This window comes from Lissotriton helveticus, chromosome 7, assembly GCF_964261635.1.
Source record: "Lissotriton helveticus chromosome 7, aLisHel1.1, whole genome shotgun sequence".
In the NCBI taxonomy this organism is placed as follows: domain Eukaryota; kingdom Metazoa; phylum Chordata; class Amphibia; order Caudata; family Salamandridae; genus Lissotriton; species Lissotriton helveticus.
Window position 1 is genome coordinate 750,239,380 of NC_136068.1, and position 15,145 is coordinate 750,254,524.

Sequence of the window (15,145 nt, forward strand, 5' to 3'; positions counted from 1 at the left end):
AAATCTTGCTGCTTGATACAAATTGCCACAATGATGTAACAAAGAATATATGAAATGCCCTCACTTTCAACGAGAGGTACGTCCTCATTCAGCACATTCAAAATTGTCCACAATGCCCACCTCCTCATCGACATTCAGTGTAACTAATCTAAAGCCCTGCTCTCATGTCTGCTCCTACCAACTGTGAGTTTGTAACAAACCAACACTGCACGTATAAACAGAGTATGTACTCTGATGTCCAGCTCTCTCATGCTCAATTCATGTGCCAAGATCAATTTATTCTCCTCTAAAGCACGAGCTTTCTCCCTCTCCACTGCCATCCTCTCATTTTCAATGGCATCTTTTTGGTTCTCAATTTCCAGTTGCTTCATACGAAGCACAGCAAAAAACTCAAGTAGAGAACTTTTTAAAACAATTAAATCTCTGTCTAAACCGAACACGGAGTGCTCTGGCAGTCCTGATGAGGCATTTTGCAATACGTTGCCAATCTTTTTCCAGTATAAACTTAATTATCATTTATGTAGTACCTCTATCACAATAGCGGCGTGTGACAGAATCCCATATCTGGCGATTAGCATCAGGCAGAAAATATAATCGCCGTCCTGCATTGAGCCCAATATCATGAGCTCGAAGCCATGGATGTTTTAACTAAAGAATATATTGTCAACAATATATAATACTGCCATCTTCGAGGTACAAGTCAAGACCCAATCAGCCTCACCATACTAGTGCTCCCAGGCAAACCCAATATGAAATACAGTGCTGTAATAATAGCTGATTCAGCACAGATACATTGGACATAAACCGGATATCATTGTTGAAGCTTTGTGGCCCTCTTTTCCTGACGAAGGCACTTTCCTGTGCCGAAATGCGAGTAGAAGACCACTGTCAAATTGTGCCACACACTTTTTGGTCTACGAAAATCACAACTGAACATCAATGATTATGCACAATGTTTAAAAAAAAATGTTTAGAGTGTCTGAGATTGTATGAATGTAAACATGAATGGATCAGTGTGATTGAGTTATCCAATTTTACTTCTTGTCAAAAAATTCCTAATTTAATAACTTTTGTAATTTTTTAAGAAACATAGACATGTTGGTTCTTTCTTCTCTCTAATTGCATTATATTGATTGTAATAGGATTGTTTTGTATATGTTGCCTTAAATAGTTACGTTAAATTATTCTAGCCCTGCCTTAAGGAACATAACCTCTTAGCAGGGGGCCTCTCTCTTTACACTATATATATATGTACCTCCATCCAAAGTCATTAGAGCCTTCGGGCTTGATACCTTGTCTTACGCAGATGATACGCAGTTGGTCATTTCCCTCGATGGAGACAATTACAAAGCGAAGGCTGGCTGGTATGAAGGCGATTGCTAGCTGGATGCTAGATAACCTTCTCCAGTTGAACCCAGGTAAAACTGAAATTATTCTGTTTGGACCTTAGACTGGTGGCCTCTGGAGTTTGTCAAGGCCCCTTCTCCCAGTAAAGTAGCAAAAAAACTTGGAGTTAAGGAAGACCAGAAACTAAATATGAGGAAGCAGGTTCTATCCACCACAAGCATTTGCTTTTCTACATTATGCCTACTGAAGAAAACCCTGCTATTTCCTCCTCTGACAGCCAGAAAGACCTTGGTACAAGGTCTTGTGGTAAATCAGATGGATTATGGAAATGCGCCACTGGCTTCTGTCAACAAGTCTTTAATAGCCAAACTCCAAGTTGTGCAAAACACAGACACACGGGTGATCTGTAACCAGCCTCCCAGAAGGCCTTTCGCTCCTCTTCTACAATCCTGACACTGATTTCCAGTAAAGAAAAGAGTTGCTTAAAAACTTCGCTGCTTAACGTATAAAGCTCTTCAGGGAAAACATTCCTAATACCTCTGTCAGAAACTCAAGCACTATCTTCCCACTAGGAACCTGCATTGCATTGATAAAGAGCTGCTTGTGATACCACGCATTCAACGATCTACCTGTAGCAGCAGAGCCTTTTCTTATGTGGCTCCTACCATCTGGAACAGCTTTTCTTTCTCCCTCCAAACTTGACCTGACTACAACAACTTCAGGCAAGCACTAAAAACAGAACTGTTCTAGATCTCATAATCAGTTTTGAGTAAGCCAAACACTGAGATACCCCTGTAGGGGTGATTCACGTGTAATATTAAACTGCATTGTATATACAGAGCCTCCTTGTGTTTCTTTCTCGCCTTCATAACCTTCCTGCAGAATCTCGCAAGACATTCTATGCGCTCCTTCATGTACAATATTAGAGCCATTAGGAAAATTGTGGACAGCATTGCTGGCTGTGTGGAGGCTGACACAATTACATTTATCATTTTGGTGAGGTTGCGGTCAACGTTTCTCATGTAGAGTAACCAATCGTTGATGTGGTTTGCTTTCCTGTTGACAAAGCCCCTCCAGTCATCGGCTAAGAGTGAACCTTCTTGACAATTCATATGATGGCATAGTTGATGAGGGATCATTAACAACCTGGGCGAGAGCGGGGAGGTCATCAAAAAAGTGGTTAATGATGTTCAAAGGCTGCTAACTGAAGGAAACAGTCCCTTTAACAAAGCAGAGCGAATGAGGAGGTGACAATTGCACTGGATGTTTTGATGCCCTCTTTGTCATCTACAGAGAGAACTGTAAAAGAGCAGAACAACTAACATGATTTCAGCAAAGGATTCCCAGGTCAATTCAGAAACTTCCCCATTTTATCTCCTCTAAATGGTGCTGCAAGATGATTTCATATTGGACTTTTTCAAAGCAGGAGAATCACTCCTGACAGAATTTTCTCCTGGTGAAGAGGCCTCCCTGATGGCAATAACCCACCTTGTCCCTTTGAACTTTAAGGTTTTGCCTGAAAAGTCCTGGCAGGTGTTGACTTTCTGGGGTATATGCTTGGGATACAAGTAGTACATGCAAGGTAAGTGTGCTACATCCAGTAAAATCATTTTGGCGACAAGTGTTACAGGGCAAATTTTGGCTACAATTGTTACAGGGGCTAAATAAACACACTTAAAAAAGTGTGGAGATGAGAAGAGAGGCTGACACTGTGTAACGGCTGTGTCCTTTAGTTTGTAAGTGCAACTTTATAAGTGAGGATTAATTAGGCTAGGGTGGATTTAATTGTGCGAGATGGAGGTCCAGTTTATGCCAGATAGGGTGCGTTTTGCAAAAAGGTATGCTAATCCTAGTGGAGCAGAAAACAATTAAATGCTTCACGCAAAAAGATCAATAGAAGAAAGAATAAAATGCATACTTTACTCGGGTGATGACTCCCTCCAGGGTTTTGAATTCAGTTTTCTTGCCTTTCTGACTGCAGACCATAGATCTCTGGACTGCGATAAGTTCTCCGTTCACGTCCCGGAACTGCAGGCGGATCTGAGCTCGTACATCAGTCTCATGGGCCACCTTGAAGAAACATCAAACATATTTTTCACCGTAACATGCTAAACCTCACAAGTTGAAAGAAATTGTGTACAATATCACAAGGCTTCGATTATCAAAGTTGATCCAGGCCAAGTCAACAAGTTTGAGATATAACTTAATGACTGGTGTTTCCCATCTTATACCCTCTGTGCACACTAAAATATACAATTTTATTGTTCAAATAGGCCATTTGTATCGGGTTTGTACTTTAAAGGCAGCATAACTTCCATTAAAGGTACAATCTTATCTTCTTAAAAAAAGCTCCCAATTTAAGTGTCTTCATGTAAACTTTGTAACATTGGATCTATCGCATTTCTATATGCGTTTAACACAATTCCCCTTCTTCCTGGACATGTTCTGTCCTAACTTTCTCTCTCACGATGTTCATACAACTGAGTCAAACCGGGATAATAGCAAAGAGCAACCGATCTCTCAGCAATCAGGGGGCATATATCAGCAGAGGCAAACTAGGATCATGTTACAGCCAAGTGTGCACCACTAGCACAGGTCACGAGCTGGAGCTCAAGAGCTGTATCAGTTGTTTGTCTCTTATCTTAACACATACCACCTTTCTTCAACATAAATGTGAACGTGTGTAGGTACGCAAATTAACAAATGAGAAAGGGAAAACACTGACAGCCAGCCCAGAAAAATATTTAGAGAACATCTGAATGCTAGTTTTCAGTGTAATTAAAAAGGCAGTCAAAAAATCTATTTCAAAATTCTTTATTACGTTAACAAATTAACCATAATGGCATAAAAGAGATAGAAAAACAATTTCACTCCAATCAATATCAGCAAGATACACCATAGCAAATATAGACAACAAATACAAAAGATCACAACATTTCTAAAACTCCTAAAACAGATTTGTTTAAATATACAGTTAAAAAGCAATTCAAACCATGCTAATATGCCAGCAAAAATGGATGTGTCTGTGCAGATGACAAGCAAACAATTTCAAAGCTGAGGTAAGAGGCTAATTTGACATAATAAAGTCCCCCGCAATCGAATAGCAACCTGAATAAACTTGGTCGCCACTCAAAAGTGAATCAATGTGAATGATTGAATAAAAAGCAGAACCTGTCTAAATTGCCTAAAATTTTTTGAGACTCATATTTGGTACCAAGAAATACTTCCTGATCGGGGGACAGAATTTGCAAAAAAGTATAAAATGCATTGGGGACTGAGGGGAACCGGACACTGGTAGGCTATCATGATTATAAGATTAGAACAGGGTTTGAGGAAAGAAACCAAAAATTTTATTGTGTTTAGCCAAAGTTGTGTCAAAAAAAATATGTGATGATTATTCCAAGCAAGATAAGACCCAATTGCAGAGGTAGTGTTGACTAATGCGGTTTACCATAGTGTGCTTCTGGCACTCGATATGTTCCAGAATCATCTTGTAGAGGGCCACAAAAAGGGCCTTAACTATAGTTTTGCAAGATTAATTCAAAGACCACAGATCAGAGAAAAATTCAGGCAAGTTCAAAGTAATAAAACATTTCTGATGTAAGCTAGCCATTGAATCTTCATATCTTTATCAGATTTAATACAATACCAATCGACTGAAAACAGTTTCCTGCTTAGTCGAAATAGACAACAATAAAAGAAGGGAGCAGAGCTTGATCAAGTCGCTTATATAATGCAACCCTAGTTCAGTAAGACACAGTTCGAAGTGCTCAGAGGGACTGTCAAAGGTTTTTGCAAGAAACCATTCTCCGCATTCTGTATGGGTGGAAATTCGCGGAAACCCCAAAGCTCAACGTCGTATGTGGCAATCAATAAACATTTTGATTTGCATAGCATCACCATTTCTTTCATTAGTTCGATGACCATTTTCAATGGAAAATTAAAGACCACCTTCACACTTCTCGCACAATCAGCTGATTTTGTGTCACCCCCACCCACCTCCAACATACTCCAATCACAGGTGTCAGCAACTTGTACCCCCAGATACAGATAGGTATTTAGACTCAAACCGGAAAGTCTTTCAGAAAGTCCTGCAGGACCAAGTGAGCAAAATGGCCCTCTCAGTGAACCTGACTGTCCAGACAATAGTGCTTTGTGAAAGTATGGAGGGATGCCCACGTAGTCCCCTGGCACATTTCTAGAACAGAGGGATTTCGCATGCTAGTGCAGTAATAGCAGCTTTGACCCTGGGAGAACAAGCATGCAGTCATTCTCAAGGCCACTTTCTAGCCAAAGCATAGTAGATCCCAATGCAGAGCACGATCCAGCTGGAGATGGTCCTGTTCCGCATGGCCTTGCCTTTCTTTGCTCTATAGAATCCCACAAACATCTTATTGTCCAACTGGTGTTTTTTTAGTATGATCTATGTAGAAGCTCAGCACTCTTTTGGGGTCCAAGCAATAGAGTCTCTCCACCTTGGAGAGGAGAGGTGGCGCACAGAGCGCAGGCATGGTGATGTGTTTACTGTTGTGGAACAGTGTCACAACTTTAGGCAAGCAGAACCAGTTTGTCTGAGGAAAAAGATGACAAACAGCAGGTGGCCACAAATCTCACTCCCACTGCGCTGAGGTGATGGCAACCATCTTGAGGATGAGGAACCACAAGGAACAGCTGTGAAGCACAGAGTTGAGGTCCAACTGTGGCCTGACAAAGGATGAGGGAGAAAACAAATGTAGTAAACCTTTCAAGAAGCACATAACAACTGGAGGCTTAAACACAGAGGGCTCATCCAGTAACTGCAAAAAGGCAGAAAGTGCCAATGGTACCCTTTAACTGTGCCCAATGAAAGGCCTTGCTGAGTTAAGGACAAAACAAACATCAAAATGTTAGATACGTTCGCCTGGAGGGGGTCTATCTGCCGAGCACCGCATCAAGTCACAAATTTGACCCAACTACAGGCATTTACAATTTATGTCGAGGGACGCCTGACTGCCAAGAGGACATCGACCACTTCCAGAGAAAGGTTGAAGGTGTTCAGCTGTTGCCAGTTAATCTCCAAGCACAAAGGTAGAGTTTGCATAGGCCTAGGTGCAGAACTCTGCCCTGTTGTTGCAACAGCAGGTACTTCCAGAAGGGCAGTCTGATCAAAGGATAGATGCTCAAGATGAGGAGTTCTACAGACCACTCTCTTCGTGCCCAATCTGGGGCCACTGGGACTACCTCTGCCTTGTAGGTCTTGAACTACTTGAGAACTCTGGGCAGAAATAGCATCAGTGGAAAAGCTTACAGGAGTCAGAGTTCCACTTATGGCAGAATGCGCCTCAGACCAAGAGATGCCTTGGAAATTCCAACACACAGAAGTACTGACTTTGCAAGTTTTCAGCAGAGGCAAACAGATTGAGTCAAGGTTCTCAAAATTCTCAGAAGAGACTTTGCGCCACCTCTAGGGTAACTGCCGCTCATCCACCCTGGCATTCAATGATTCTAACAGGTGATCGACTACCAGGAAGGTCCCTTGGCGGTCCAGTCATTTTCAAAGGCGCAAGGCCTCCTGTCACAGGGTCCATGAGCCAAACCGCCCTGTTTGTTGCAGAACCGCATGGCAGTGGTGTTATGGGTTAGCACCAGTAACTGCCTCCCCTTGATGGATGGCAGGAAACCTTTCAACGCCAAGCAGATGGCCCTCAGCTCCAAAGGTTGATATGGAGCTGGGACTTCGCCAGAGACAAGAGGCCTCTGATCTCACCTCTTCTTGATGGCTACCTAAACCCACAAGCGATGCATCGGTCACCATTGTCAGCTCTAGAAGAAGAGTGAGGGGTCTGCCGCTGACCCAACTGCAGTCAAGCAAACACCACTGCAGATCTCTCCTCGAAATCTAAACATGATCAGAGAAGTTCCCTTGATGTTGGCCCCACTGAGACTTCAGATCCTGCTGTAAAGTCTGCATATGCTGCCTGGCGAGCTGGACCAGCAGCATACATGAGGCCGTCAGCCCCAGCAGCCATGGAGTCAACCTCACTGAAATCCAGTACCCGGGCTGAAAAATCGGGATCATAGCCTGAATGTCATAGACTCTCTTCTCAAGGGGAACCGAATAATGCGCATGGTTCAACAGAAAGGGAGTATCTAAGAACGAGTCAGGTGTGACTTTGGCACATTAATAGTGAGCCCCAAAGATGAATGGAGGTTCATCATTATCTGGAGGTGATTGATGACTGCTTCGGGCAAGTCACTGAGGTAGGGGAAGACTGGCAACCCTGGCCTCCGGAGATGTGTGCTATCACTTTTGTGAACACCTGAGGGGCACTAGTGAGAGCAAAGGAGAGCACGGCAAAGTGAAAATACTGCTGTCCCACCATAAACCAAAAGTAGCGCTGATGGGCCTACAAGATGGATACATGGAAATAGGCTTCCTGCAGATCCAACGCTACCATCCATTGTAGGTTTGTCAATCGTTGGGGGACATTGAAAGATGCAACAGTACAGAAAGGAAGGGTAGGTCACAACCCTTATGAAAAATTTGCAGGACACACCTGTTGGGTGTTATAGCCTGTCAAGCCAGCAAGAATCTTTGGATCCTGCCTCCTACAGGGTGGCTGTGCTCCACTAAGTACACACTACAGTGGTATCATTTGTCTTGGCAACACAAATTGTGCCCTGTCCGTGGAGCATCACCGCTCCTTAAGCTCGGAGACCTGGCAGTCTCAGAGGCAGGCACAGTAGCGCAGGTTGGCCCATTTGGGAAACCCTTCATAAGGGAACTAGGCAAGTTTGTCTGTACCTTTACTTAGTTAGACAAGGCCCAATCCTCCATCAAAAAGGTTTTCCACCCTAGAGTTTTTGGGGGGCCATTCAAGGAGGGGCCGCTCGTCCAGCAGCGTATATGCGCAATACATTCCAAAAGGACAAGGCTCTAAGCGAGGAGCCTATCAACATCACTCCCAGTTTGCCAACTTTTACCACACAAGGACAGTGTTTTTGTGGCACGCTGCTTCCCAGTCTGGTTAGTGTCCTTCCTTCACTTCTAAAGGTAGGAGGGCTGTCTGGCAAATTCTGCTCAAGTTTGGAGCTCTATTACCTCTGATGCTAGGGTGTTACAGGCTATCCGGGGTTTTCAAATAGAATTCTATGGTTCTCCTCATCAAGACAAACCCCACAGGCCCATTCAGTTCTCCTCTCCGAAAGCTGCCCCGATAGGCGCAGATGTGAACTACCTGTTGGACAAAGGGGCTATCTGCCCCACTTTTCCTCACCCTTGAGGTTTTATCAGCTATCTTTTTCTCGTCAACAAGGCAGATGGGGGTGGGGTGGGGGGGGGGGGGGGGAGGGGAAATAGACCGGTTATAAATCTCTGCAAATTTAACGAATGGCTGGTATACCGTCACTTCAAAATGGAGGGTATTTACCTTCTGCAGGACGTCTTATGCCCCTCGGATTGGATGGTATGTCTTGACTTGAAAGATGCTTACCTGGCAATTCGATTCTTCCTTCTCACAGGAAATGCCTTCAGTTCACTTGGCGAAACCAAACGTATACGTTTTCCACTCTGTCCTTCGGTTTCTCCTCTGCCCCTTGGTGCTTGACCAAGGTCCTGAAGCTGGTGGTGGAGTATCTTCGAGTGCAAGGGGTGCGTCTCATCGTCTATCTGGACGACATGCTCTTGATGGCCCACTGCCTTCACACACTTTCACTCCAGCTGCAGTTGGCGGTTACCCTTTTACAGGATCTCGGTTTTGTCATCAACAACAAGAAATCTCTTATGGTGCCCTCTCAGATAGCTACCATCCTGGGGTTTGTGATAGATTCCACCTCCACCAAGACCACTTTGAGCCTACCACCTCGAAAGGTGGCAAAGATTTGTCACGAGTTGCAGAGGACTGTGTCCAAAACTCACGTGTCAATGTGGCAGTTCGCCTTGCTGGTCAGCCTTCTTTCATCCTCAACTCAAGCGATTTTTCTGGGTCTCCTGCATTATCGGGCCCTACAACGCCTGAAAGCTGTTTATTTGCATAAGGGTCTCACCTATTTCCAAAGGGTCTCACTGTCTTCAGAAGCGAGGGACAAGATTTCCTGGGGGCTGGCCAACATGGAGGCTTGGAATGGGAGGGTGATTTTCGGCTATGCCCCAAATCTGATCATAAAGTCAGAAGCCAGTGGAACATGATGGGGCGCTCAATGTGGAAAGTTTTCCACCAGAGGTTTGTGGTCTCCTTAGGAGCACAAATTACATATCAACAACTGTCTAAAGCTTCTTGCAGGCTCCTTTGCCATCCAGTGTTGGACCAGAGGCAGGATGCAGTCCTGTGTTCTGTTACAGATAAACAACTTATCAGCAGTCAGAAATATCAACCATTTCGGGGGCACCCACTTCAAGCCATTTTCAGATTTGGCATCTAGTTTTTGGCAGTATTACCTCGATCATCAGATTTCAGTTATTGCCGAGAACATACCGGGCCTGGAGAACCAGGTGGCAGATTGACTGTCATGTCACTTTCGGGACACCGGTCTCTGGAAACTTCACCCAGAAGTCTCTGTGATTTCCCAACAGGTTTGGGCCCCTTCTCTATCAACCTGTTTGCGTCTAGACTGGACCATCAACTTCCCAGATTTGTCAGCTGGTGTCTGGAACCCACATGCAGTTGCCACGGATGTGTTTCTCCAGGATTTGAGCCCGGAGTAGGGGTATGCTTTTCCCCCATTTGCGATGACCACATGGGCCTCTACCTTGGTCAGACATTGGCAAGCGGAGGAGGTGATGGTCAAGCCCATTTGGAAATCTCATGTTTGGTTTCCGGTTCTTCTGGAACTTTCCTGGGATTTTCCAATCTGTCTCCCCCAATTTCTGACTCTCCTCCTGGATCCAGATCAGAATCCTCATCAAACGGTTCTAGACGGATCCCTATCCCTGATGGTGTGGCAGATTACAGGGGGAGATGGTCAGTACAGGCCTTTCACACAAAGCTGAAGAGCTCCTCTCTAAAGACTGGGCTGACAACCAGATGGACCAGTTGGTACGTGTGATGAGGTCTTGAACCCATAGTCATCGATGTAGTACAGGTTCTCAATTTCTTGGCTTACCTGGCCTCGAATGGACTGGCTTACCTCTCCATTCACACTTTCCACTCTGCCGTATCAGCGGGCCATGTTATGGTAGATGGCACCCCAATGGGAGAGCATCCTTTTGCCTGTTGCATCCTTTTGAGGTATTCATCTGTCACTTCCACTGGAACAGCAGTATTACGCCCTCTGTGATGTCAATAAGGTTCTTAACTTATTTTTGTCCTGGAAGCCCAACAGATTTATTTTGCGGAAGAAGCTCTTGGCAAAATTAGCCATGTTCTTATGTCTGATTTCTTGCAGAAGGGTGTCTGATGTACAGGCTTTGGACATAGACAACAGATCTTTTTCTCCTTTGGAAGTATTTTTCAGGATCAGATGCCAAACTAAATGTCACACTAGGACCATCTTGCATCCGTCTTTCCCTGAGATGCCGAAGCTGTGTGTGGTGCAGTGCCTTAAAGCTTATTTGAAAATTTTCAAGGCACATTGGTCCAAGGTGAAATGGCCATCAAAAGCATTCACCCTGGGTGCTCGGCTGGAGCACATTATGAAGTCAGCCGACTGGTCCTCGTACTCTACCTTTCATTTCCAGCAGGAGCTTGATATGGCTCACTTGGTGGTGAGCAAGCATTAAATGAGCATAATCCTCGCCTCTGGTCCTGACATAGAATGAAAAAGGTCCTAGCTATCATAACAGAAATTTTCAATTCTATTAAGGACGCTGAAGCGAGGATTATTCCCACCCAGAGCGTATGGCCTGTTCCCGCCCTGTGACTAGTAAGTAGGACATTTTGTTGTAATTGATGAAAAGTGTTGATCCTATTTGGTTTGGTACTGTTTATATTGTGCATTGTTAGATGTAAATTACTGCAGGAATCACTTTCAACCATTGGCGATGCAATGTTGTATTGTTCCTAACTCGTCTGTGGTTTGCTGTCGTGGATGAGGATTGGTCTCATTGCTCATTTTTTCTGCCTCGGCGTGGAGTCAAGAAAACAAGAGACATAACTTCAGGAAATAAGTGTGACTCGCATGACGGAAGGGAAAAGGTTTATGGAGGACTATATGGAGACGAAGGAGCTACTGATTGCCTGAGACATGGACTTGATGCTCATTGGCTGTTGAACCGTTGTTATTTCCAAGGGTTCATAGGAAAAGTAGTTTTTCTTGCATCTTTGAAATGGCTGCTGTGTTATATTAAAGCGAAGAGAGTACAGCATAATCCTCGCTTCCGCGTCCTTAATCGAATTGAAACTTTCTGTAACAATAGCTAGGAAACTTTTCATTCATATGGGTTTTGCTTTCAAGCCAACCTAAAAATTCCAAAATTAAGACATCTGGCTAGCCTTTAACACACTTGAATGTACAAGCATATTGCAGCATTCTGCATTTTAAAAACATATCCTTTTAATTAAGATTAATGCCAACCACATGTTAAAGATCCCGTCAAATATATGCTGACGCACAAGTAGTAAAATGCCGCTAGCCTTTCAGACCCACCCCAAAAAAGGAAGCTATTGTTTAAAATGTTATAAATCTTATACATTTTCTAAAACAAATCTAGTTAGAGGAATCAGTTCCACGGAATGTATTACTTATGGAAACACACTCAGTTTACAAATCATTAATAGCCCTTGCTTGACACTGTAGATGGAAAAAAAATCATGGTATTATGTGGACAGAACAAATGTTTCCACACATGTTGAACAACTGTTTTTGGTGTGTAGTTCGACCATCAAAAGACAGCACTTTTAAAAAAAAGTTGATTGTCAGATAAATCACATCCTGCATACGATTTTGTTACTCAATAACGAGTAAAGGAGGAAACAGATGCAGAAATCCAGTCATGTGGCATTTAAGGTCTCACTGGGGGTAGAATCACTCTCCTGGACTGCTTTTTAAGGCCATTTTGTCCAAATAAAACTTACAGGAGTCTTAAGGAAGCATACTTTTGGAGAAACATTACCTTGCCAATAGAGCAGTTGTGAGGGAAGTGCACTTTGACAATACCCAATAAGTAAACCTCAATTTCGTGACAGGTGTCTCAACACCCAGCTTGTCTATGGAGTGGATGTAAAGGGTAAAGGCTAGCTACTCAGAAAACAGGTGCTCAACACATGATATTGTAAGAAGGACCGGATCATCCCCATGATTAGAACATTCATCCTTGTGGAACAACTAGATGCCCTCATTTTGACAGTGGGGCTGGATTTTCGAGACCAGAAATGGCACAGACGGGTTATGTTTATCAAGATAATCCCTTTAAAACCTGGTCTGTCCCAGCTTTCTTTAAAGGACTATCAGCAGGAGGAGAAGGGATAAGGCTAAACTAACCCCTAGAAATCAGAGATACACGTATTGACGAAGCAAAGCTATAGTATTTCTTGTTGAGGAATATCAGAAAGGCACTGTTAGCTTGATGTGCCAAGGCTACGAGGATGAAGTCATGATCGGGCAAGAAGGCAGATGATCTTTGAGCGCTGCAAGGTTCAGATGGTGTGAATGGTCTTGCCTGAAGGGGCCCACAGCAGAGTGAGGTGGGGCCCATGTCAAAGATGAGAGACGCTTCCTGTGCCTAGATTAACATTAGTAAGGTGGCAGACGGGTGAGTTAACAGCAGTGGAGGTCCCCTCCTTCCTGACTGGTGTGTGAGTTCTCCCTCCACCGATCTACGTCTCTTTCACACCGGTGCGGAGGAAGGCGTGCAGTAGGTTCCTGAAAGCTGGAGTCCATCACATACCAGGCCGCGCGCTCCAAGCCCCAGAGAGAGGCTAGAGTGGACCAGAGCACCTGGCAGAAGGAGGTCTAAAAAGGCTCTGAGTGCTCCCAATGGGAGACTACAGGGTCCCCTGACCCCAGCCCATTTTTTCTTTTTTTAAACATAATTTTATTGATTTTGTAATATAGGACAACACATAAATAAATAATTAACAATGGCAATGGTAGCTGCACCTTACAGATGCCAATAATGAAAAGCCAAACAGTACATTCACATAAAAGAAAACTGTATAGCTGCACCGAAGTTAAAGATAAAGAAAGAGCTGATTCATACAGAACCTAGGCAACGCAGGATAGGCACAAAATACATAACATAGGTAACTTTCGCAGCATAAGCAAGGTTGAACTGTACATTGTTTCATCAGCCTAATCTATAACACACAAAAAAAAAACATTATAGTAAAATAACCAACTCCCCCCACCCCCCGTTCTCTGGTTCGTAAATACTGAATGGTATCCTAGACTCATATGGGACTATCCCTTGTGCACATAAAGCGTATGATAAATAATAGTGTACAAGGACATGTAATGAGAACCCTGATGGATACTCAAAGGACAGTCGTGCACCCGTACACTATAATTATAAAACTGACTATGGTCACAAAAGTACAAGCAAGTCTTTCAGGGAAGTACAGGAGTAATGGGGTGGGTCGCAACTATTGGTGACGCCGGAGGTGTAAAAGAATCTATAGCTCTAAAAGCTTCCAGCATTTGATTCTATTCTAATGAGATAGGAGTCTTACGCAAGCCCCTAAGTTCCTCCTGTCAGAGTATAGTACTTTCAGCTATTCCCCATCGTATATATTCAGTGTGCCAATGCAGTGGCGTAGTAGAGAAGGCAGATCAGATTTCCACCTCATCGTAATTGCCTGCTTAGCAATTAGTAGTGCCAAGTCAGCAAACTTCAACTGTACCTTCTGCTTTTTAGGGCACCCATGGAGGCCCAAAAGACAAACTTCTAGAGATAGCCAGTCAAGGATGTTAGTAACTTGTCGAACAGTATGAGTGGCGGCATGCCAAAAGAGACGAAGTCTAGGACAGGCCCAGATCATGTAGAGGAGATTTGCATCTGCTTCCTGACATCTAGGGCAGGAGAGTTGGGCACCTGAATTTATAATATTAAGGCGGTGAGGTGTAATGTACACTCTATGTAAGATCATTGATTGAATATATATAAAACGAGCATTACGGGAAACTTTCTTAGGGAATTCCAAGATTGCGGCCCATTCTTTATCTGTGATTTCCCTGTTGAGATCTACTGACCACCGTGTGCAGAGTAAGAGGAAGGATGTGCTGGAATGAGTCCGAATACCCCTATACAGCCAACGGACAAGATGACAACCCTCTCCATTAAGTGTATTGCGTGAACTAAAGCACGTGTAGGAGGTTCGGACCCATCAGGGGCCCAGTGTTGTTCAATGTAACGAACAAATGCTGCAGGTAAGAGGAATAAAGTCGGAGGAACTCCATGAGCACGTTGAAAATTATCATGATCAGTCAGGGTGCCCTCAATAAACATCGCACCCACTTTCGAGACCCCTCCGGTCATCCATGGGGATAACCGTTTAGCAGTGACCGTCCCAGCAGCAATAGGTATTCCCATTAATGGTATATTACTGGAGTATGGAATGGTTTCTTTTGTATGTTTGAGTGTTTGTTTCCAATAGAGGAATGCCGTGCTGAGTAAAGGAGGGAGCGCATGTGGAATCCTACCATGGGGTAAGAGCAAGCTGTGCATAGTGCCGTGGCATAGGAGTCGAGGAGTGTATTCTATTTCCTGCAGTTGGGGACCCGCTAACCAGAATGAAAGCCATTGAAGTTGGCTGGCCAAGCAATACGCTTTAAAATCAGGCGCTCCCAGTCCGCCCTCCTCCGGTCTCAATGGTAATATTGACAGCGCTATTCGTCTGCGGCCACTGCTCCGAACAAGTTCAATCAATAATGCATTCAGAGTTTT

General features: G+C 44.0%; 1 protein-coding gene across 2 annotated transcripts in view; it reads right to left on the reverse strand.

Moving 5' to 3' along the window:
• RAD50 (RAD50 double strand break repair protein) overlaps positions 1-15,145 on the reverse strand; it is a 507,735-nt gene that overhangs the window by 412,465 nt on the left and 80,125 nt on the right. For both annotated transcript variants that reach the window (XM_078653096.1, XM_078653097.1), the window contains exon 4: positions 3,266-3,417. In XM_078653096.1, the coding sequence (XP_078509222.1) occupies positions 3,266-3,417 (152 nt within the window). The remainder of the gene's footprint in view (positions 1-3,265; positions 3,418-15,145) is intronic.